The sequence below is a fragment of the Erpetoichthys calabaricus genome, chromosome 13, assembly GCF_900747795.2.
Source record: "Erpetoichthys calabaricus chromosome 13, fErpCal1.3, whole genome shotgun sequence".
NCBI lineage: Eukaryota > Metazoa > Chordata > Cladistia > Polypteriformes > Polypteridae > Erpetoichthys > Erpetoichthys calabaricus.
In genome coordinates, this window is record NC_041406.2 from 92,801,283 (window position 1) to 92,825,807 (window position 24,525).

The 24,525-nt window shown below is 43.0% G+C and overlaps 1 protein-coding gene across 1 annotated transcript in view; it reads right to left on the reverse strand.

Annotated features, from left to right (window-relative positions):
* Window positions 1–24,525, reverse strand: part of LOC114663779 (sodium/hydrogen exchanger 3-like) — a 72,457-nt gene that overhangs the window by 28,399 nt on the left and 19,533 nt on the right. The window contains 6 exon segments of the mRNA XM_028817703.2: window positions 113–315; window positions 3,836–4,056; window positions 9,927–10,104; window positions 12,427–12,505; window positions 13,065–13,225; window positions 17,501–17,803. Of these exon segments, the coding sequence (XP_028673536.2) occupies window positions 113–315; window positions 3,836–4,056; window positions 9,927–10,104; window positions 12,427–12,505; window positions 13,065–13,225; window positions 17,501–17,803 (1,145 nt within the window).

The following is a 24,525-nucleotide window of genomic DNA, read 5'->3' on the forward strand; positions in this document are numbered from 1 at the left end:
CAAAAGTGAACAAAACAGACATAAAACATGAATTTGTCCCCCTGGCTGAGACATGACAGAAATATTTTGTCACTGAACAACATTCTTTGTCCATGTCATGTCGCCTCCTTACCTGAAATATGACTGTGAAGTATACAACAATAATGGTGGTGCTAACAAACAGGTTCCTTTCCTTGACTTTTTCTGGATCCAGCAATGCCACCAAAGCAAAGGCGACAGCTCCACGCAGACCACCATAGCTCATAACCACTTGGTCAATTATTTCCAACTGAACCATTCGATAGCGATTTAATAGCCAGGTCTGGATTACAACACCTACAAGATTAAGGAAAAAGTGAGAGGAAAGCTGAGAAAATGACAAAACAAAATTGGCAAACAACCTCAGTGTTTAAAGTGGAAAGGTTGAAAGTGAGATTCTGAACTTGAATGACCCTCTGGCTCATAAGCAGTCTCACATTAAATGAATGGCACACCACCACAGAAACAATGGCTGGGCACCTAATTAAATGAGAGCTCCCGGTATTACATTGCTTGTTGTGTCATTTTACCATGATGAGCACTAGGGTGGGACACAAACCAGTACACAGAGTTGATGTTTATTTCTCCACAAGTATTATATTTGTCCACTGGGGATAGTTTGCTTACCTGTAAAATTTCAGTCACTATTAAATAATTATTTCACTGCTTTTTATTAAATACTAGCTGATCCCCACAGCCCTGCCCACATACTAGTGAAACAGGACAAACTTTAAAAATCAATAAAAAAAAATTTTAAAATTTGTACTGAGAAGAATTTATAGTGATATTCGTATCCGAGGGCCTCTTGATATACAATATTTTTGGTTTTGCTATCAGGGGTGAGACTGTAGCTGTGATCTCTTTGCCAAAAATGTAAAAAGTTGGCAAGGTATCTCTGGCCAAGCGGAAGGTAGGTACACTCTGACGTCAAACATTGGCACTGTATCTGATCGTGTTCAACTCTGATGGGGAGAAAGCATGTGGCCATGATATCTCTGCCTCTGAAACACACGTAGCTCTGATCTCTCTCTCAAAAAACGACAAACGTTACTCTTTAACAATCTGGAGATGATGATGTCTGTGAAACAGATAGGTAAAGCAGAGGCAAGGCACACTCCAACACGTGGCGACTCAAACGGAGGCCGGCGCATGAGTGAGGAGGGTCCCACCCGGCTCCCTCCTCCTAATGACACTCTTTCCCCTCCCTCTCGACCCGCAGCCTCTGTCTTGGATTAGCGTGAATTAGCGTGCCGCAAGTGAACTATGACACTTAACGTGATGGCAGAAGTCGCAAAATCAAACAAAATGTTCAAGAAAATTATATAGAAAAAAACCCGATCTAAATCCGTTAAGTCTTGTGAAAAGTGGACAGACATACAGACAGAGAGACAGACAGACAGATGTTGGATTTTATATATATAGAGATATCCATCTATTTTTAAACATATTTAATCTAAATCAAGGTAGTAGGAGGTAGGTATATACTTTCAGCCCGGGCCAAAGGTGCCGGAACCTGGCGGAATTTCCTGTGAACGGTCTGCAAGAAACTGAGAAAGACAATCAAGACAAAGCCTGGTCGGGGGTGGCATTACTATTACTCAGGCCCTTAAGCTGCCTTCTACTCGCATGTGTGTGACTATATATATGTATATACACAAGATATACAGTATATATATATAGTGGTAGTTAGCCCCGGACACAGACAGACAGACAGACACTGGATTTTACAAACACACACGGTTTATTTACAATAGTTCGGCACACAACACAGTGCTGTTGCACCAAACACCTTTATAAGAGTCCTTTTCTCTCCCTCTGGACTTCTCCTGCCACCTTTCCATTACTCCTCTCCTCCGAGCTTTGTCTTCTACCTCCTGACTCTGTCCATCAACTGGAGGAGGGCGGCCTCTTTTATATCAACCCGGATGTGCTCCAGGTGCCCTCTGGCAATCTGGCAGAAGTGCCGCATGAGCACCCGGAACCACTCCAAGTGTCCCTGGTATTCCTTCCGGCAGCACTTCCAGGTGTGGTGGAAGTACTGACATCCAGGGCTCCTCAATCGTCCAGGCGCTCCCTTGTGGTGGCCACAGGCCCCAATAGGGTTGAGCTTCCATGCTTGGTTCCATACAGACCAGGGAGGTATAATCCCTCTCTCGGTCCTACCAGGTGTCCTGGCTGGGCATAAGCCCCCAGCTGACAATATATATATATTGTCACGCTCGAGTGCATGGGGAGCAGCTTAAAGACCCGACGTGTATTGCGACAAGTCGTGCCAGGGGACGATGGCTGTGTACTAACCTCTCTCTCTCTCTCTCTTCTTGTAGAAAAGACGAAGCGCCGCCACCATAATCCTGCCGGGACAAACAAAACAACAACACTGTTGTTGTTGTTGTTGCGAAACTGGCCAAGGATAGGTGAGCCAAGCTTGTGGCATCATATTCAAAAAGACTTGAGGCTGGAATTGCTGCCAAAGGTGCATTGGCAAAGTATGGAGCAAAGACTGTGAATACTTATGTACATGGGATTTCTCAGTTTTTATATTTTTAATAAATTTGCAAAAACCTCAAGTAAACTTTTTTCACGTTTTCATTATGGGGTGTTGTGTGCAGAATTCTGAGGAAAAAAATGAATTTAATCCATTTTGGAATAAGGCTGTAACATAACAAAATGTGGAAAAAGTGATGCGCTGTGAATACTTTCCGGATGCACTGTATGTATCCATCCATCCATTTTCCAACCCGCTGAATCCGAACACAGGGTCACGGGGGTCTGCTGGAGCCAATCCCAGCCAACACAGGGCACAAGGCAGGGAACCAATCCTGGGCAGGGTGCCAACCCACCGCAGGACACACACAAACACACCCACACACCAAGCACACACTAGGGCCAATTTAGAATCGGCAATCCACCTAACCTGCATGTCTTTGGACTGTGGGAGGAAACCGGAGCGCCCGGAGGAAACCCATGCAGACACGGGGAGAACATGCAAAACTCCATACAGGGAGGACCCGGGAATCGAACCCAGGACTCCAGGTGCCCCAACTGCGAGGCAGCAGCGCTACCCACTGCGCCACCGTGCCGCCCGCACTGTATGTATGTACTGTATACTGTATATGCTCTAAGGCTACAATTTTACATTACATCCTTGTCCCTAGCAAAGGCTTCTAATTTGAACCTAATTATTGACTTTTTTATAATTGAACATCCTGTTCCATGAATAGGAATTTCTTTTGAGGTTTATAGCAGCCTCTATTGTGTTACTCAATGCATCTTGACTTCTGATGGAATGTGTTGAGGATGTAACCAAAAAATGTTAAGTAACCTTCTGTATTCTAAGATGGTGATGTTCTTTAAAAAGTGCGTTGGTTAGCATTGGTTGGAATGTGACGATTCTTCACTCTGTTCACATTAATTTAAAATTAACTATCCATCCATCCATCCATCCATTTTCTAACCCGCTGAATCCGAACACAGGGTCACAGGGGTCTGCTGGAACCAATCCCAGCCAACACAGGGCAGGAAACAATCCCGGGCAGGGTGCCAACCCACCACAGGACACACACAAACACACCCACACACCAAGCACACACTAGGGCCAATTTTGAATCGCCAATCCACCTAACCTGCATGTCTTTGGACTGTGGGAGGAAACCGGAGCGCCCGGAGGAAACCCACACAGACAGAACATGCAAACTCCACGCAGGGAGGACCCGGGAAGCGAACCCGGGTCTCCTAACTGCGAGGCAGCAGAGCTGCCACTGCGCCACCGTGCCGCCTAAAATTAACTATCACTGTGTTTTTTCTTCAACCTTCTTACCTATCACCCTGTACACTGAAATGAAAACCAGGGTCAGCAGAATGAAGGCTGTGTTCCATGTCCAGATATTGGGGTCAACTGCAGAAATGCCAAGAAACATGAAGACGATGGTCTCGGAGCCACTAGCCAGCATTTTCATGGTGTACCTCACCGTGGTGACTGACTGCTCATTGATGTTGGCATTGACATACTTCTGACAACAGACGCCAGCAAAGGTGATGCTGAAAAAATGATAAAAAAAGAAAAATGAGGACGGTTCGCAACTTGTAGATTTTGTATCTGTAAACACCAGTGCACCGGGAGTTTGGGGGGGGGTCTTTATTAGGTCAAAAGGAAAGTCCAGTTTCATTTTTTTGGGATCTACAGTATGTGGAGCACCACAGAAAAGTGGAGATTCTCAATGACAAGATGTGTTCCTTCTCTCCTTGAAATAGAACCACTGTTACCCTGACCTAAAACATTCTTGTTTAATTAGGTCTACATGTTAATATTATAAATTGTGGCGGGTGGCCCGGCCAGGACGCCCAAAGTGTGGAAGCACCAGGAGAGAGCGTATTATTGGGACAGTTTCTCCCCAGGGCCGATAGAGGGCAGCCCCTTTGGTTTCCAGTGGGGTCACGGGTTATGAGCATGGGAACTGAACCCTGTTGGAACCTGTGGCCAGGGGGTGCATGGACCTTTCCAGGGTCTTATTTGGTCACGCTTCCGCCACACCCAGAGGTGTGGCCGGAAGAAGCTTGTTGGGCTCCTGGGGTCCTTCCGGGTGCCCTATAAAAAGGAGCCGCTTCACTCCATAAGTTGGCCAGAATCGGGAGGAAGAGAAAAGCCCGAGGAGGAGTGGAGGCAGAAGGACTGGTGGCATGGGGGAATTATGGTGTGATGTGTTGTAGGACTGGTAATTTGGGTACTGTATTATGTAAATAAACAGGTGTACTGTGGCAAAAACCTGTCTCCTACCCGTCTGTGTCTGGGTTGGCGTGATGAAATATAAAGGTTTTTAACATAATTAGGTCTCATCACCTTTGGTTCTCGTTTTATATATACAAGCCATGCTTGTTCAACTTCATTGTATACGTTATGCTTGATTGTATGGAATGTTATTTACTAAAATAAATCTATATCTATATATTGTGAGATAACCAGCAGACTGACACCAGCAGTTCTAAAAAACACACACGTTTATTATAACAAAGGTCCCAAAACCCAAGTCCCGCACACACACAGTGCTTCCAGCACCACAACGCCCTTCTACGGGCCTTCAATGTCCGGAGGCCGCCTCTCTTCCTCTTGTTACTGGAGCTCCCGACTCCTCGACTGTGGGAAGGCAGCCCCTTTTATATTCACCCGGATGTGCTCCAGGTGCTCACTGATGACCTTCCACAGGCACTTCCTGGTGCGGCAGAAGTGCCGCATGAGCACCCGGAAGCACTCCGGGCGTCCCTGGAAGGTTCTTCCTCCACCTGTCCAGGAAGTGCAGATTTCCCGGGCTCCACGATACTTGGGGCACCCCCCTGGTGGCAGCCATGGGCCCTAATGAGACTCCTGGCTCCATCCCCGTGGTCCCCACATTATCCAGGGCGATTGCCCCCTCGTGGCCCAGGGGACGTAAAAACTGCCTCCCGGTCCTTCCAGGCATCCCGGCTGGGTCTGCCCACCAGCCTCCTGCCACAATATATATAAAATTCAACGTCTGTCTGCCAGCTTTTCACAACAGAACTACTTAACGGATTTAGATCTGGTTTTTTTCTATAATTTGCTTGAACATTCCGGTTGATTTTGTGACTTCTCTCATCGCGCTATCATAGTTCGCTTGCGTCAGCGATTTATTCATGCAAATCCAACAGAAAGGCAGTGGGGGACGCTCTTCCGTCAGAGCTGAACACGATCAGATACAGTGCCAACGTTTCACATTGGAGCGTACCTTCCTTCCGCTTGGCCAGAGTTACATGTTTTTCTTTTTATGATTTTTTTCACTGCAACATGGGTGGAGCCATGGGAAACAGCTAGTAAATAAATAAATAAGCCTGAAAACTTAAAATTTCCTTTACGTTTGTTTAGTCAACCTTTTGGTCAGCCCTGGATTAACCATTAAGCAAAACGAGCATGTCCTTATGGCACTAATGAAATGGAGGGCACCGTAGAGAAGGGGTCGCCAACTCCGGTCCTGGAGGGCCACAGTAGCTGCAGGTTTTCATTCTAACCCTTTTCTTAATTCGTGACCTGTTTTTGTTGCTAATTAACTTCTTTTGTATTCATTTTCATTGACTTGCTCTTGAAGACTCAGACCCCTTAATTGTTTCTTTTTCCTTAATTAGCAGCCAAACAATAATGTGATACAAAATGAGCCAAAACAACTGGTGTCCATCATATGATATCTGAAAATAAAGAAAGTTGAAGGTCTCAGGAATGCCCAAAACATTTTACCAGAGCTCTTGGAAAAGAGAAAATCAATAATTTTGGAAATGTCTGCTAACGCATCATGAGAGTAGCAAATAGCCACGAAATTAAAGAACGGGTTTAATTAAAGACAAGAATCGGCACCTCATTAATCAGCTGATTGGAGTTTGAGTTCCTGACTTAGTTAGTCTTCTGTTGGCTCCCTCACTTCACGCTTCATTTCTGTTTGAATGCCATTTAAGGAAAGAAATGAAGCAAACCAGAGAAACGATGAAGAAATTCAGGGGAACAAATCTTAAAAAAAGCAAGTAAATTAAAATTAATTCACAAGAAGTTAATTAGAAGCTGTGATGGATGGCCACCATTTCAATCCGGCCGGGACATCCCTCATTAGAAGAAAATAGCCTTTTTAGGGCAATACATCCCCTGGGACGCTAGATGGCAGCTCTCCTGGATGGAAATGGTTCCTCGGATTCCCGCAGGGCAGCATGGGACATGGAGTCCGTCTCTTCAGCCCTGTTGGGTGCCGTGGGTGTCGCCAGGGGGTAGCTCACCAAGGACTGTTATGGTTACATCAACCCGGAAGTACTTCGGAGTCACAAGGACGGAAGCCCGCAGTACTTCCGGGATACTTGAAGAAGACGTTTGACCTGGAGAAGGAATACTTCCGGGTCATGGACTTTAAAAGGACTGTGGGAAACCCAGCAGAGCCAGCCGGAGTTGGGAGGGAGTGTGACAGAGCTGCTGGGTGGGGAAGAGGATTGTATTGGTGTTTCTTGTGTTATTGATTATTGCTTATGGTAGTGGAGGTGCTTTTGGGCACTTTAAACACTTTATTAAAGAATATTAAAATAATTCTGGGTGCTTTTAAACCAGTGTTTGCATCTGTCTATTGGGTTTCACGGGACAATAGTGCCACCAAGCGTCTACGTATTTACACAGCACAAACAGGGCACTCAATTAAAAAAAGGGTTAGGTGAAAACCTGCAGCCACGGTGGTCCTCCAGGACCGGACTTGGCGACCCCTGCCGTAGAGGATACCTCCTTAGTTATCATGTGTGGCACGTGGCTGGGGGTGGTATCCAGCCGGGAGGCCCAGGAGGACCGGAGGAGGGCTTGTGCCTCCTCCAGACCATGAGGGGGCGACCGCCCTGGTTGCTTTGGGGGCCACGGGTACAGAGCTGAAAAGCTCAACCCTGTAGGGGCCCGTGGTCACCACCAGGGGGCACCCCAATGACTTGGGAGCCCTGGACCTCTGCACTTCCGCCACACCCGGAAGTGCTGGGGGGTAAGAGGATCGGGGACACCCGGAGTCCTTCTGGGTACGCAGCCGGCACTTCCACCACACAGGGGAGTGTCAGCGGAGGAGTGTCGGGAAGCACCTGGAGCCCATCCAGGGGTGTATAAAAGGGGCCGCCTCCCTCCATTCGATGGCTGGAGTCGGGTGGAAGAGGACAGAGCTCGGAGGAGAGGAGTGGAGTGGAGGTGGACCAGAGACAGTGAAAGGCATTGTGAAAGGCCAGGACTTAAGGGGTGATTGGTGCTGCGGCACTGGGTTTGTGCACTGTATGATTATTGTATATAGTGTAAATAAACGTGTGTGTGGTGAAACATCATGTCAACCTGTCTGTGTCCGGGCTGCACCCCACACATAGTATAACTCTTTCACTGCCAAGCTTTACTTTTGTTGCATTTTCAGGATTTGGATTTGTGCTTATCTGTCACGTTTGACTTTAATCTGCATTGTTTTAAAAAAAGATGGTGAGTGACTAACTTCAAAAAATTTGTTTTGAAGCTGACATCACGTATCACGTTTGTCTCCATAGGAGTTGAGACACGGCTGGCTGGGCCTACGGTTGATTTGTGTAATGGGTCATTTAATAATTTATTTTATTACTTCTTTAAGTGATTTTTCACATAAATGAAGTTTTAAGCTCTTATTTCACCTTCAGCATGTACTCGTCTTAATGTCATTTAGTTATTTATGGAAGGGCCCAGGGGGCACCATTGCTGTTGGGCTGTTCTTATGGTATCAGTTGGCCTTAATCCGGCCATGTTTTTCACAACAGCAAAACATTTTTCATAAATAGCCCTGCTTAATTGTTCCTTGACCGCATACATTTACTGAGAAAATTTGAATTTGTCACTTCAGTGATTCAACAAAGTGACAATAATGTGACACAAGGATGGTGACCAATGCCCACTGTACTGTGCTCCATTGGTTTTTATGAACTAGTAGGTGGTGGTCTTCTACGCCAAGAACATTTTTTCCATCTTGTTCCATAAACGCACAATGTTAGGTAGAAGAGGGCTGCATTAAGATGAATTTGGCGTCACATCTCTGGATAGCTTTCATAACTTCCCTAGCCTTATTGTCATGGAGTGTTATCTTCCTGAAAATAACGCTTGTAGATAAGTATCCTTTTTCCATAAAGGGGTCCACGTTATTAAATAACACATCGAATGCAGATGTGGCTCTGTCTGTATACCACCTTCATTTTGTTTTGTTGGTACGTTATGAAAGGGATCTGTGGGCTCATTGTGGTTTTACTATCTCCTGGTAATTCAATCAGCAGAAATCCAAATTCATCAGACTAGCTAATGTCTTTATAACTTTCCAGTGCATTCACATCTTCTTGTTTCTTGCTGATGGAAGTGGAACTAATTTGAGTCACCGGTTCTCCTACCCCAATGTGTGCTCTGATATGCCTCTTTTGGCAACACTGTTACTCTTGGCTCTTAGTTAACTAACTACAACCCGAGTGTCACTTTGGACCACTCAGGTCACCCTACATACCGTATGCTTTTGAGTGCCAGGCCTCTATTCTGCTGTGGGTTCACATACAACCACCGCAAGCCTTCTCAGTCCGCAGATCTGCACTTGTGGTCACTGTGGGTGACCCACAACCTCTGAATTCTAACAGCTTGCAGTATCAGCCTCCCTTTGCGTAGAGTGGGCTGTAGGAACATCTGGGCACAGAGATAAGTCGAGTGGAGCAGAGAGATTCCTGGTGATGTCATCTGAGTTCTTCTCTCACCCCACCCTCACTCTGCTGCCACCCTCTGCACCAGCATTACAACCACCACTGACTAGGTTGCCCATTCATGCCAGACCTGTGACATTGTGCCACACCATGCTCAAAGCCAAGTCAACCCTTGGTTTTCAACTTCTCTGTCTAGGTTTCACAAATGTAGATCAGTGGGTAACTGCATTAAATGGACTTGGACTGCACACAACATAGATAGATAGATAGATAGATAGATAGATAGATAGATAGATAGATAGATAGATAGATAGATAGATAGATAGATAGATAGATAGATAGATAGATAGATAGATAGATAGATAGATAGATAGATAGATAGATAGATAGATAGATAGATAGATAGATAGATAGATAGATAGATAGATAGATAGATACTTTATTAATCCCAAGGGGAAATTCACATCTGCTCACTGATTGGTCATCTACATGGGGAAAAGAGGTGCACCTCATAAAGAGGACACTCTGTAAAGATAGTGCATGAAAATCAAACTCAGAGAGATTCAATTCAAATTAATTATTCAAAGTAAAATACAAAGTGCTAAACGTGTGACTATGCAGACTCAAAAAAATACAAACTACCAGCATATCACATACTGAAAACAACTGCTTATGATCAATGTGAAAAATATAAGGTAAGTAAGACTTACGCCAATATGGCTGACAGGGAGAGCATCTCTGAAGTGAGGTATGAGAGATAAGAGATGATGAAGACGAACCCGGGCTCAATGATACGAACGTGCTTTGTGAACCGAGTGACAAAGGACAGTAGCAATGCAAAAATAATACCGATCAAAGTTCCTCCAATACTCACAACAAAGAATGACACTGCAAGGAAAAAGGAGTGCAGCATTAATAACGGAAATCAATTTGTATTACAAACCTTAAAAAACACCTTTAGGAACATAGATGATAGATAGAAAATCTAAGAAACTAAACTGGGGCGTTAAACTTTCACAATAAACAAAAAAATGAAAAATGGTTTCTCCCATATGGTACAAGAAGGACACTGGAAGCTCTAATTGTGTAAAGGAAAGAATTGGTGGCCAAGGCCGAGTACACAGTCCTCCTTGCAAATCTCAGAGTTTTTTTTGTAATTTAAGTTTATAAAACTACATAGAAGTGAAAGTCACTATACTGAATAATGTTAATAACAATAATAATAATACGTTTTATTTATATAGCAACTTTCCCATGCTCAAGTATAGATAGATAGATAGATAGATAGATAGATAGATAGATAGATAGATAGATAGATAGATAGATAGATAGATAGATAGATAGATAGATAGATAGATAGATAGATAGATAGATAGATAGATAGATAGATAGATAGATAGATAGATAGATAGAGTGGTTGTATGAAACAGATAGCTTATCATTCCATTACTCATATACTGTACAACAGACATACACACTAATACCATATACATTGCATATAATTACATAATAACAGTCATATTCAATCTATTTTTCCATGAGGTCACATGTACAGGGTACAGTGAAGTCCTATTGCCAAGTAATTTTTAATTAAGAAATTGACAGATTGAGGAGATCGTTCCTCCCCCAAACTATGCGACTCTTTAATTCCACCCGGGGGGTAAACGTTAACATTTAACATTATACATAGTTATTGTCTGTTTTTCACCTGCATTATTATCATTCTTTAATTTAATATTATTTATTGTATCAGTATGCTGCTGCTGAAGAATGTGAATTTCCCATTGGGATTAATAAAGTATCTATCTATCTATCTATCTATCTATCTATCTATCTATCTATCTATCTATCTATCTATCTATCTATCTATCTATCTATCTATCTATCTATCTATCTATCTATCTATCTATCTATAGTGACAGATCATTGTGTGACAAGGGTTTTGGTAAAGATAATTGGCTTCGAGCAATTGATGCCTCACGTTTGGTTTGTAAGGATGCTGACCCAATGGCAGTGTGGATTTTTACTCTCTGTCATTGAGCTGTATTGGACCCTACACCATTCTAGTGTCAGCCTAGTTGTCATTTCAACCCTGAGTTTCCCATTTGACCAAGGCATCTCTCCACTATATATAGCAGCACGGTGGTGTCATGGTAGCACTGAAAGGAGATCTGAGTAAAGGCCTCGCAGGAAGAACACCAGGGTTTGCAACCCAGGTCCTCTGTGAATGGAGTTTGCATGCTCTTCCCCGGTCTGCATGAGTTTCCTCCAGAGGTGCTGGTTTCCTCTGACAGTTCAAAGACAAGCACGTTAAGCAGATTTGTGATGCTAAATTTGCCCTTGTGGGTCTGTGGTGTACAAGTGTGTGTGGATGTGTTCCCCTATGATGGACTGGTGCCCTGACCAGGGCCTTGTTCCTGCCTTGCACCTTCTGCTTGCTGGGATAGGCTCCTGCCCCCTTTGACCCTGCTCAGGAGTACCTTCTGGGCTCATTGGAAGTAAGCACTTCCATTCCAGGACACAAGGGGGCACTGTTGCTAAATGTATAATCTCCTTTTTCTCCCACAGCCCTAAGAAAACACCCACTGAGGACAACTGACTCCACTGCTTTCAGTTTCTCTGCTATAAAGCTTTCCTGCCTGGGTCATCTCATTCTGGAGAAAGCAGACCATCCGACCACTGACCACTCTACAAAGCCTTCAACCAAGCTGATTACTTTGCTTTATTATTTTACATTTAGTTATTATTCTATGCACCATTGAGTGCTTGTTTAAGTTGTTTGGACATGGCAAAAGATTTAAAGAGGTGACCAAGTTGGTGCCCCAACATTTTTAGGGTCGTGTTGATGCCACTGCCCATCACATATTCCAACGGGATTTTGGAAATGATTGTTATGGCAATGAGTGATACAAAATTATGGAAAATAGCAGCACCTTAAAGTTTGCTTTATTTTAAAGGTATTTCTTTTAATCGGTTGATTATTTTTGACCCCCCTTGTACACACCCATATAAATATATTTCCAACATAAATTCTCTACAAATAAGCTATGACCCAGGATGACCTCATATACAATTCCACACAACAGAGACAAAAAACTACTTCAACAAGTAATATCTTTAACACTGTATAGAATTTTGTTAACTCAGTCCTTTATTAGGAAATGCATTTTCTTTTTAAATGAAGTCCAATAATCTTTATCAAGCTCCTACCTATGCCTTTGACACAATCCACTCCTGTTACATTTTCTCCTCCAATGGCGACAAATGAATCAAACACATTATAAAGGACCTGCAGAAAATGAGAGGATTAGGAAATCTGTCAAGGAGCTGACATGTTTCAGAATGGACTGGATGATTTTGGAATAATGGAAGAGCTGTATTCATTAAACATGAGAAATAAGACATTTCAGAATAGATGAAGACAGACTAAAGCAGTGGTTCTCAAACTGTGGGGCGGGCCCCCCTAGGGGGGCGTGAAGTAACAAAAATGGGGGCGCGAAGATGTGAAAAAAAGAAAACAAGAATCGCAAATATAAAAAATACATCTATTGAAACCAAAACAAATTAACTTAAACTACATTCTGATACTAGGAAAATAAATATTGAGTTAGATAAATGTCGATAAAAGTTAAGTAGGTATAACAAAATATGCATCTATGATATATCATTAATTTAAAAAGAACAAATTGGCATTAGTGGGCTCCTTTCAAAAAAATGTTAGGGGGGGCGCGATTAAAACTGTTATCAAAACTCGGGTCGCAAATACTTAAAGTTTGAGAAATGCTGGACTAAAGTATGGATTTTCTTCAAGTAGGGTAAAAGAAAAAAGGAGAAAAAAAAAGACTCACTACTGTCACCGCATCATTCAGTAAAGATTCCCCAAAGACAATAATGAAGAGGACGTCGTTCACATGGACTTCTTCAAAGACGGCTAAAACTGCCACAGGGTCAACAGCAGCTATGAGGCTCCCGAAAAGGAGGAAATCCAGCAGGCCAGCCTGGAGAGGTCCTAAGGAACAAATGTAATGGTCAGGTGATTTGACTCACTATAATTCCAACATTCACAGATGAAAATGAACTATCCTTCATTTCCCCTTGAATATATTTAAGTCTTCATGTAAAATATAACCCAATATATACTAAGCTACATAACGTTTTCCCAAAATGTGGTTCTCAATGTCCTTAAATTGTCGAATCAATTTGAGTAATCTCCAAAAAACTTAAAATATGATGTCACTTTATAACTACCAAGATCCAGGCCTTTAATGTCCTCTTGGGCACGGCCATCAGCAGTGTGTCTGTCTGCGGAGAGAGCGACGACCTCATCGAGAGGTTTACTTACCTTGGCAGTGACATTCATGTCTCTGGTGACTCTTCCTATGAAGTCAGTAAACAGATTGGGAGAGCATGGGGGGTCATGAGGTCGCTGGAAAGGGGTGTGTGGCGCTCCCGATATCTCTGCAAAAGGGCAAAGGTCCAAGTCTTTAGAGTCCTGGTACTTCCTGTCTTGCTATATGGTTGTGAGACATGGACGCTATCCAGTGACCTGAGACGAAGACTGGACTCTTTTGGTACTGTGTCTCTCCACAAAATCCTTGGGTACCGTTGGTTTGACTTTGTGTTGCTCATGGAGTCCCGAATGAGGCACATTACCTGCATTGTGATGGCATTACGGCCATGTGGTGTGTTTCCCCGAAGGTGATCCAGCTCGTAAGATCCTCATTGTTGGGGTCTCGAGTGGTTGGACCAGGCCAAGGAGTCGCCCACGTAACACCTGGCTACAGCAGATAGAGGGTCATTTCCGGAGGGTGGAACTGGACCGCTTGTCTGCCTGGAGGGGTTGCTAACTGGGATCCCGAGTTGTTTCGTTGTGTAGTGGGTGCAGCAACGCACTGTACCAGTGCATGCTCCCCTACTTGACTTGACTTGACTTTATAACTCACTTAATCCAGTTCAGGGTCTCAGGGGCGCTGGAGTCTATGCCAGCTAGTATAAGGTGCAAGGCAGGAACAAAACCTGGACAGGGTGCCAGTTCATCGCAGGCCGACTACACACACACACACACATCAAACGGACAATTTAGCCTTGTTGATTCACAAAAAATGCACGTTTTCAGACTGGGGGTCGTCAGAGAAGCAGGAGGAAACCTGCACAGACATGGGGAGAACTTGCACACTTGTGAGAGAATAATTTGAAGGTAACAATAGATAAGTATTTTGGTGTGAAGTGTACATTGAAATATATAAACATTTGTGTTATAAATGTAATGATGAGAACTACTGAAATGGTTAAGACTTTAAAAGACAAGAATTTACTAGAAGAAAGGCTGATGTAATACACAAAGTGTACCAGGAGATGATTAAGAGATCAGCAGATGTCCTGTAAAAAACAAGACTAGACAGTTGTCGCAGACACAGAGATTTCAAGGATAATAGCTGAACCTAAAGAGAAATAATAAGAAGAAGAGTGTAGTGGACTTTTATTTCAATAAGTCATTTGGGTGTAAGTCAGTGAACCAATCAGAGTGAATGTATGCATTCGTTAGTACTGTTATGTAAATTCAGTTGTTTATAAAACAAATCAGTGCCTTTATTATTCTGATCATTCTGTAACAGATGCTCCCTCTTTAGTATTCACTGAAGAGATAATTAAAGATGCAGTGGGTGAGCTTCCTCCTGCCTGATTTCTGACTCAAAGAGGTTTTATCAAACTTGTCCTAAGTTTCATTCTTTGATTAATATGTTGATTTCTTCCACAAACTCCACACAAGGTGGACTCGGAACACAAACGTGGGCCTCCTTATTTACGAAGGAAGCAACACTCCCGCTACCCCACTATGTCACCCATCTTGAATATAAAACATGTTTGGAACCTCTAGGCAACAATGGTTATGAAAAGCTTAAAAGTAAAATATGTTGTGCATTTCTTTTGAGATTGACCACAATTAAAATTCCTTTTTCCTGCTCATTTTATGTAATATGGTTTATCTCAAATCGTTCTTCATTCAGAATACGTATTCAACATATAGAGTGTAGGAACATGGAGTGGGTTGAAGGATGTGAGTGAAAAATGACCAGGCAGAGGATGGCCAAGTAAATAAGACAAACTTGGTTGAAGCACGGGGTGAAATCCGAGAAAACAGGGAAAAGTCAGGAATCAAAAGAAAAGTTTGAGAAGTAAGAGAAAATCAGGAGAAAAGCAAAGTCAAAACCAAACAAACAAATCTAGGAAGAGCTGGCAATAAACTTTGTTCCTCAAAAGATCTATCTATCTTTATTCTATGTAGTGACTTTGATCTATCTGTCTATCTATCTATCTATCCTTTCATATCTATCTATCTACATGTATCGTTTATTACCTTTCCTATCTATCTATCTATCTATCTATCTATCTATCTATCTATCTATCTATCTATCTATCTATCTATCTATCTATCTATCTATCTATCTATCTATCTATCTATCTATCTATCTATCTATCTATCTATCTATCTATCTATCTATCTATCTATCTATCTATCTATCTATCTATCTATCTATCTATCTATCTATCTATCTATCTATCTATGTATTGTAAAGGATGCCCAGGGCCATTACCTGATTGGGATGCCAACTGGGTGGAAGGATAGAGGAAGAGAGCATGTTTCGGGCATTATCTTCCCCAAGATGCTAGAGGACAACCACCCTGGGTTGCTGTAGAACCACAGACTCCCGCAGGGCATGCTGAGAGTTGGAGTTTGGTGCAGCCCTGTTGGGTTCCGTGGATGCTGCCAGGGTGTGCTGCAGGTACGGCTGAGCCCTTTGTGGCACCACTTCCATCACACCAGGATGAAAATCATGGATTACCTGGAGCATTTCTGTGTGCCCTATAAAAGGAGCAAGCCAACACTACTCGAGGAGTCAGAGTCTGGAGGTGCTGGAAGAAGCTTGTAAGGAGGAAAAGAAAGAGAGAGACAAGAAGAAAGAAAGGACTGTGCTTACTTGAGTATTTGATGCTTGTAATATGCTGTTGTGGGAAGAGAGGGAAAAGCACTTCCTCACTATAAATAAACGTGTGCTGAGTGCTGGACTTGAGTCAGTGTCTGTCTGTGTTGGGGTTGGGGTGACTAGAGCGGCACCTTGGTTTCCACACTATCTATTGTAAAGGACAGCCGGGTCCCATGCCCGGCAGGGATGCCCCTGCTGCATCTGTTCCGGGGGAGCAGCCATGGACACTTCAATACCTCCCCCGGGATGCTTGGTGGCAGCCTCCCTGGCGGACGATGATTCCCCAACCTGGCACATGGCTCCATGGGAGATGGAGTCCTCCACAGCCTGGTTGGGGGCTTGGATGGCCGCTAGGGGGAGCTGCATGGAGTCTGCAGCCTGGCTGGTCGAATCTTCAGCCCCACCCGGAAATGCAATTAAGACCAGGTGGTCAAGCACCTGGAACGCTTCCGGGTGGGGTATAAAAAGGGCCAGCCACCACCACTCGAGGAGCCAGGGTCGGGCGGAGGAGGACTAAGCTTGCGGAGGAGTGGTGGGAGAGTAGAGTAGAGAAGAGAGTGTGTTGTTGTTGGGATTGTGCTTTTGGGACTGTGTATTGCCTGTGGGTCACGGGGAAGACGTGTGCCCACGGGTGAAGAAGAAAATAAAAGTCCTTGTGTTTTATACGTGCCTCTGTGTCGTTCTGTGCCGGGTCAGGCGCCTATATAGCACCTTTTCTACACTATCTATCTATCTATCTATCTATCTATCTATCTATCTATCTATCTATCTATCTATCTATCTATCTATCTATCTATCTATCTATCTATCTATCTATCTATCTATCTATCTATCTGTCATAAAAATGGTAGTTTCCTTTACATACATATACAGTACACAGACATGATCACAAGTCTAAAATCATGACAGCACTATTAAAGTAACACATTTCTAACTATATGAACTATTAAGGACATTTATGGAATTCCCCATAACATTTGCTCACATTGAAAGCTGTTTCAGGTAAAATAAATGTAAGAGTGAGCATTTGTGCCCTGCAATGGCCTGGTGCCCAGAGCTGATTACTGATTTTTTGAACCATTGCTCACATTTAAAATATTTCAGTATGCCTGACTGATTACTCCATATAGTTTGCATCTCTAGATGATTTGGGGAATGAGCATCTAATCAGAATATGCTACAGTCCCATACATCTTAGTGCTCTGTAATGGAACCTTGAAGTCAATAGAATAAAACGTATCAGAAAATTTACAAAAAAAGAAGATAGCATGCCAGATTGTTCATTATGCCACACTCACCCATTATTCCAGTCAGGAAAACCCCGTAAAGAGACAAGCCGGTCAATGCAGCATTCCATACTGTGCCAATAACAGCATACATGAGGATTGTGCCCAGATTTCCAAAGAACAGTCTGTTTGGCATGAAATACCCAGCATCAAGGACGATTGGTGGAAGAAGATAGAAGAAGAAGATCGTTGGGGTGAGTGTGAAGGATGCCGAGTGGTCAGCACCCCACACAACACCACCCAGAAGAAGACCAAGAAAGATAAGCAAGGCGCTTTCTGGAACCACATTGGTGACCTTGTGAGACATGTGAAACACTGAAAAGAGGAAAACAGAGAAGAGTTCGTTAATATCTTTAACTGCAGAATAACATCCCACAAAACCACTCTCGAAATAGTAGGTTCAGGTGATAAAGGAGAAAAATCAGCAATAATATTAAAGACTGGCATCATCTTACACCTGTGGATATTGGGAAAAGAGCCTGCTCTCCATGAGTAACACCAAGAAAAAACAAAAAAAACAAAAACAAAATGAAGAATTTGCTTTGTGTAGGTCAAGTCAACCCACAGCACTTTACAGATATTGTAGTATAATCATTTTCATATTTCTAGAATTAGACCATAAGTGGCCATAAAGTGAGTTAATAGTCCAGTATGGGATTGAAAAGGGGACCTTCTACGTTACAGCCCATCACTTCAGCCACTTGGCCACTCTGTCTGCCACAGAAATGTTCTTTTTTAAAGTTACACTATCATACATCCATCCATTTTCCAACCCGCTGAATCCGAACACAGGGTCACGGGGGTCTGCTGGAGCCAATCCCAGCCAACACAGGGCACAAGGCAGGAACCAATCCTGGGCAGGGTGCCAACCCACCGCAGCACTATCATACAATATTTCATAAAAACCAAATAGACAATGATATAACTACACAGGAATGCAGTGCAGTGTTTAAAAAAAAAGACAAAATAAAGTAAGGCTAATTAATAAATCACAGATTTCTTCTCAAAACACTCATATGTGTGCAGATTACATGTTCAGTTACGTGATGATGTGATCATTTAGGGGTGTCATATTAAAGGGGAGCAAATGCTTATGGGATCGATATTTTGTGTTTTATATTTATAATTAATTTAGATCACTCTTCAGAGATTTGTTTTCACTTTGACATTTAAGAGTCTTTCTTTCTTGATCAGCATCAAAACAGCCAAATTAAGTCAACCAGGATTCAATGTTTGTATAACAAAAACTATGAAAAAACTTCAAGGACATAAATATTTTTATGGACATTGTCTGCCTTGAAATTCTTCACGCTGTTTTGTAATTTTAGAGTAAGAAAAATTCCACAGTCTGCTATGAATTAGAACTTTAGTAATAAACAAAGGGACAGTAGTTAACATGTACTCCACCATGTTATGTCTTGTTTTCAAAACTGACAGCTAAGCTTGGACCAGAAAATAAGTTAACAAGTAGACATATCTTTTACTTTTTCCTAGAGATACCTATCCAAAAATGAAGATAGATAGATAGATAGATAGATAGATAGATAGATAGATAGATAGATAGATAGATAGATAGATAGATAGATAGATAGATAGATAGATAGATAGATAGATAGATAGATAGATAGATAGATAGATAGATAGATAGATAGATAGATAGATAGATAGATAGATAGATAGATAGATAGATAGATAGATAGATAGATAGACTTATATTTGTAGTATAGTTAGCAATAGATAGTGTGGGATATGGCTGACCTGTCATCCCGGCCAATACCCCCAGGCCGCCAGATGGAGCTCTCCCTGCAGCATGGAAGTGCCCCGAATACCAGCAGGGAATTATGGACGATGGAGTTTTCCTTTACAGCCCTGCTGGATACCACAGGGGCCAACAGATGACGCTGCAGGGAGGCCCAGAGAGCTGTTTGTGCCCTATAACCCGGAAGTACGTTGTAGGCAAGGCGACAAGGGAAATGACGTGCTTCCGGGATGAAGAAAAGGACTTTTTATCTGACCCGGAAGTAATAAGAAATCACATGGACTGTAGGGTTGGAACCACTTCCAGGTCAGGGAATATAAAAGGACGATGGGAAATCCCAGACGCTGAGCTGAGCTGGGTGGAAGGGTGGCAACACGTCTGGGAGTGAAGGAAAATTATTGATTTATTGATTGTTTATTGTGTTTATTTGAATATTGTGGAGAAGAGGGTGCTTTGTGCACGTTTTGTCTAGATTTGAAAGGCAATATATAATAGATAGATAGATTTGAAAGGCAATATATAATAGATAGATACAAAATCACTGTCTCTCCAGACACAAATATAAATGAATCCATTGATTTCTTGTGTAAATTCTTTGGCTCAGCTCTACCTGCCCACAGAGCTCCGATTTTTTGCTTCAATCGATTCATTTATTTCAGAATTATTACCACCTGCACCCACGTCTTTTCTGTGTATTGAAGGATATTTGCTGAGATAAGTGAAGGTAAACTGGAGTTGACTGAAGAGTGAAAGCAGGAAGCCCCTCATTTGTAACGGACTGCCCCTCTTGAATGTCCAAACTGATGGAGTGCAAGTTGAAGTCCCTCTCATGTGATTCCAAATAAAAGGGTCAACAGCACCTCAGATTATGATTCTCTGGTTTATTAGGTTATTAATAGTGGAATTTCTGCTCTTTTTGATGGGTACTCCTTTACAGGGTGGGTTCATAATGATGCTAATTCTTTACGATAAATTGAGCACTTTTCTCGCTACTCAAAGCACTTTACTTAGGGAGCGGGGAGCCACTTCAACCACCGCCAATGTCTAGCATTCACCTGGATGGTTCAATGGCAGCCATTTTGCACCAGTAGGCTCGCCACACATTAGCTATAATGTGGTGAAGGGATGAGAGTTATCCAATTAGGGTGTCATGGAGTGTAGGAAATCGGGTACACCACACTCTTTACATAGGATGCCCATAGATCTTTAATGACCACAGAGAGTCAGGACTTCAGTTTTTCATCTCATCTGAAGGGTGGCACCGTTTTACAGCATTGGGGCATTGGTGTCCACATTCAGGCCATTCCTCCTGATAGCCTCACCAACACCTCTTCTAGCAGAAACCCAAGCTTTCCCTGGTTGGTCTCCCATCCAAGTACAGTTGTCTATTTCATATTTATTCATTCCATAATATTTGCATAGCTTTAGGCTAGTGATTAGCACTGCTGTTTTACGCCTCCATTGACCATGAGTCAATTTTCTTCATCAATGTCTATGGAAGGTTTTCATGTTCTGTGTGTGTCCTCAGTTATTAATTTCAGACTCACCAGTTCGTTTTTAGGTAGATCGGTGATAACGAATGAGCCTGGAGGAAGCAAATTGGACATAAATGTGGCTCAGAGGCTAGGGATCTGCACTAGCAATCAGAAGGTTGCCGGTTTGAATCCTGCCAATAGGGACTCTGCTCTGTTGGGTCCTTGAGCAAGGCCCTTAACCTGCAATTGCTGAGTGCTTTGAGTAGTGAGAAAAGCTCTATATAAATGCAAAGAATTATTATTATTACTGCTTTAAAATCTGTCCATCACTTTTCTCTGTTGTCTTCCATTACAGAGTTTTGGAAATTTCCAGTCCATCCCAGTGAAAGCAGGCACAGCAAAGGAGCCACTGTGGGTGGGATGCCAGTCCATTGAATAGCACACTCACGTAAAGACTTCTTCTCACGCCTCTTCAGCCTTTTTTGAAGTTAAGAAGGAGTCTTTGATTCATACACATTAGGCCCAGAGGTCAGTGTAGCGGACTTCAGCAAAATGGTTCTTCAACAGAAGAGCAAATTCAACTTTCCTTTGTTTTTCCTGGTTTCATTTCACAGATGTTTGCTAACATTTACATTCAGTGTTCAATGAGTTTGCCAACTTGCAGGATTTGACCCCGGGGTGAGCCACTTTCCATGTGCTCCAAGCCTCCCATTCTTTAGAGACGGGCTAAGTCAATTATCAACTTTGTTATCAGCTGTTACAGTGCAGTTTTCTTTAGAACTATTGTGTGGTAGGGCCCAATTCAGAGTGACAACCTCTTAAAGACATGGCTTTTCTTTAGAAACGCAACACAATGGTAAACACAAGCTTTTTGATGTCACGTTTTTTCAGCTGTTGTTGACCATGAGAGTGACTTCAATAGAATGCAGGAGTTTCCGTCTGGGAGCTGTTGAGATCCGTCTCTTTAATAAAAGTTCATGCCAGTGGGAGCTTAAGTGACAAGGGACAATCCCGGATGTCCCATAGCCACTCTGGGCTCCAATGTGAGGAGATACTATAATTCACAATACTTTAAAGAGATGATAAATTGCAGGTTGCTATCCATCCCATGTGGTTCCAGTGCCCTGGCTGGGAGTTTGGCATGTTGTAAACTTACCCAGACTAACAGAATAGCTAAGGATTACTGATAAGAGTCAACACTGAGAAGTTTTAGGGTATCCTAGTGAAAAAAAAAAAAAAGAAAAAGTGACGGGACTCTAGTCGTGTGATTGAAAGGTCAGTCATAGGTAGATGGACAGGCAGCCTGGCCAGGTTGGTTAATGGTGCCTTTCCTGGCTGGGCGACCATAGTGGATGGACAGGGTGAGACTGTCTATCCAGAACAATTTCTCCCCCAGCAGTGCTTCTCTGGCATAAACTCAGTATGGACACCCGCAGGGATCCACGGGATTCAAAAAAATAATGAAATCAACAAAAAAGAGTTAAGCATTTAAACCAATAGCAAAAGCAGAAATATATCAAATCCAGCATCTGTCTGTCTGTCCACTTTTCATGAGAGAACTACTTAATGGATTTAGATTGTGTTTATTTCTAAAATTTGCTTGAACATTGTGGGTGATTTTGTGATTTCTCAAATCATGCTAAGTATCATAGTTCACTTGCGATACCGATTTATTTGCGCGAATCCGAGAGAGACGCAGCAGGCCGAGGGGTGGGGTGCGGGACCCTCTTTACTCACGCACCAGCCTCGGGGCGCATCTTACTTCTGCTTAGCTAATGAATGAGAGAACTACTTCATGGATTTAGATCAGGTTTTTTTCTAGAATTTGCTTGAACATTCCAGTTGATTTTGCAACTTCTCTCATCGCGCTAAGGATCACAGTTCACTTGCAGGAGCAAAATATTCATGCTGACCTGAAACAGAGGCTGCAGGCCAAGGGGAGGGGGAAGCATAATGTCAGGAGTGGGGAGGCGGGCAGTGCCCTCCTTACTGTCCTGTTTCACTAATACGCGGGCCAAGCCGCGGGGGACGGCTAGTGTCTTATAAATGTAAAGATCATGCTGCTGTGCTTTTCTGAATAGGGGTCACAGGAGCCAATCCCAGCCAACACAGGGTGCAAGGCAGGAAACAAACCCCGGGCAGGGCGCCTGCTCACCGCAGGGCGCACACACCCACATACCAAGCACAATTTAGAATCGCCAATGCGCCTAACCTGCATGTCTTTGGATTGTGGGAGGAAACCAGAGTACCCGGAGGAAACCCACGCAGACACAGGGAGAACATGCAAACTCCACATAGGGAGGACCCTGGGTCTCCAAACTGCGAGGCAGCAGCACTACCACTGCGCCACCGTGCCACACTTTTCTGAATAGAATAAGAGGAAAAAAAAAAAACTAATTAAATGAGACCAGTGTTATCAGGTGTTGTCACTGATTATCAATCTGGTTGGAACAACCACAGTGGGCCCCAGGACCCCCCTCCAGGATATTTACAAGAGGATGGGACACATATGGTTGCAACTGCAGCCCTGGTCACTGATATGCCACGTGGAACTAAGAAAGTTGTCCAACATTAATAATAATAATAATAATAATAATAATATATTTTATTTATATAGCGCCTTTCCCATGCTGAAGGCACTTCACAGAGTTTAAGAAAGAACGTCAGGGTATACAGTTTATAGCATTGTATTAAACCAGATAAATAAATGAAGAAGAGTAAGATAGTAAATTCAGAGAAAAGCCTAACAGACAACATAACTGATGGTCTCGCACACACACACACAGGTTACATGAGCATCTTGGCAGAGAAGTAAACTGAGAGAAGGGGAATAAAGTCAGGTAGAGCTAAAAGCCTTCCTGAACAGACGAATTTTGAGTTGTTTTTTAAAAGAATTCATGGAGTCAGCTGACCTGATTAATTTCGGTAGGTCATTCCAGAGTCTGGGCGCTATACAGCTGAAGGCCCTGTCACCCATAGAGTGTAGATTAGTGTGGGGCACAACAAGATTACCAGAATCAGAGGACCTTAGTGGGCGGACAGGCACATAGTGACGGAGAAGGTCACTGATGTAGTTTGGCGCAAGGTTGTTTAAGGCTTTGTAGGTTATTAGTAGAATTTTATATTCAACCCTGTAAGACACAGGGAGCCAGTGAAGGTGAAGCAGGATGAGTGTGATGTGTTCGCTGCTGCTGGTCCGTGTAAGGATTCTTGCAGCCGAGTTTTGAATAAGATGGAGCTGTGATATAAGATTAGAAGGGGCACCTGCCAGTAGGGAATTACAATAATCGATGCGGGATGTGATAAAAGCAGGGACAAGTTTCTCAGCATTAGAGAAGGAGAGGAAGGAGCGAACATGGGATATGTTACAGAGGTGAAAGTAAGAAAGTTTCTTAATGTGATTTATAAGAAAGGGAGGAATCAAAAATGACACCAAGATTCTTTGCAGTAGAGGCAGGTCTGAAGAGATCAGCACCAAGATTGACATTGCAGGGCTCTGGCTGTTAACATATAAAACAGAGGGCATCACCTGTAAAGAACTGAGGAATGGCCCTGTATTGAATAAACTGTATTGAATAAAATGTTGTTGTATAAAATAAGGTCAGGCTGTTTCAAGATGTTCACTGCTTCATATATCTAAGCTGGATTCAGAGTCGGGAATCGGGCCTGTGCCAGCTGCGTGGAGTCTATGCATTCTCTCCCTGTCTGCATGAGGGTTTTTTCCCCATTACATCCAAAAGACATGCATAAGAAACATAAAAAATGTGACAAACGAGGGGAGCCCATTCAGTCCATCAAGCCTG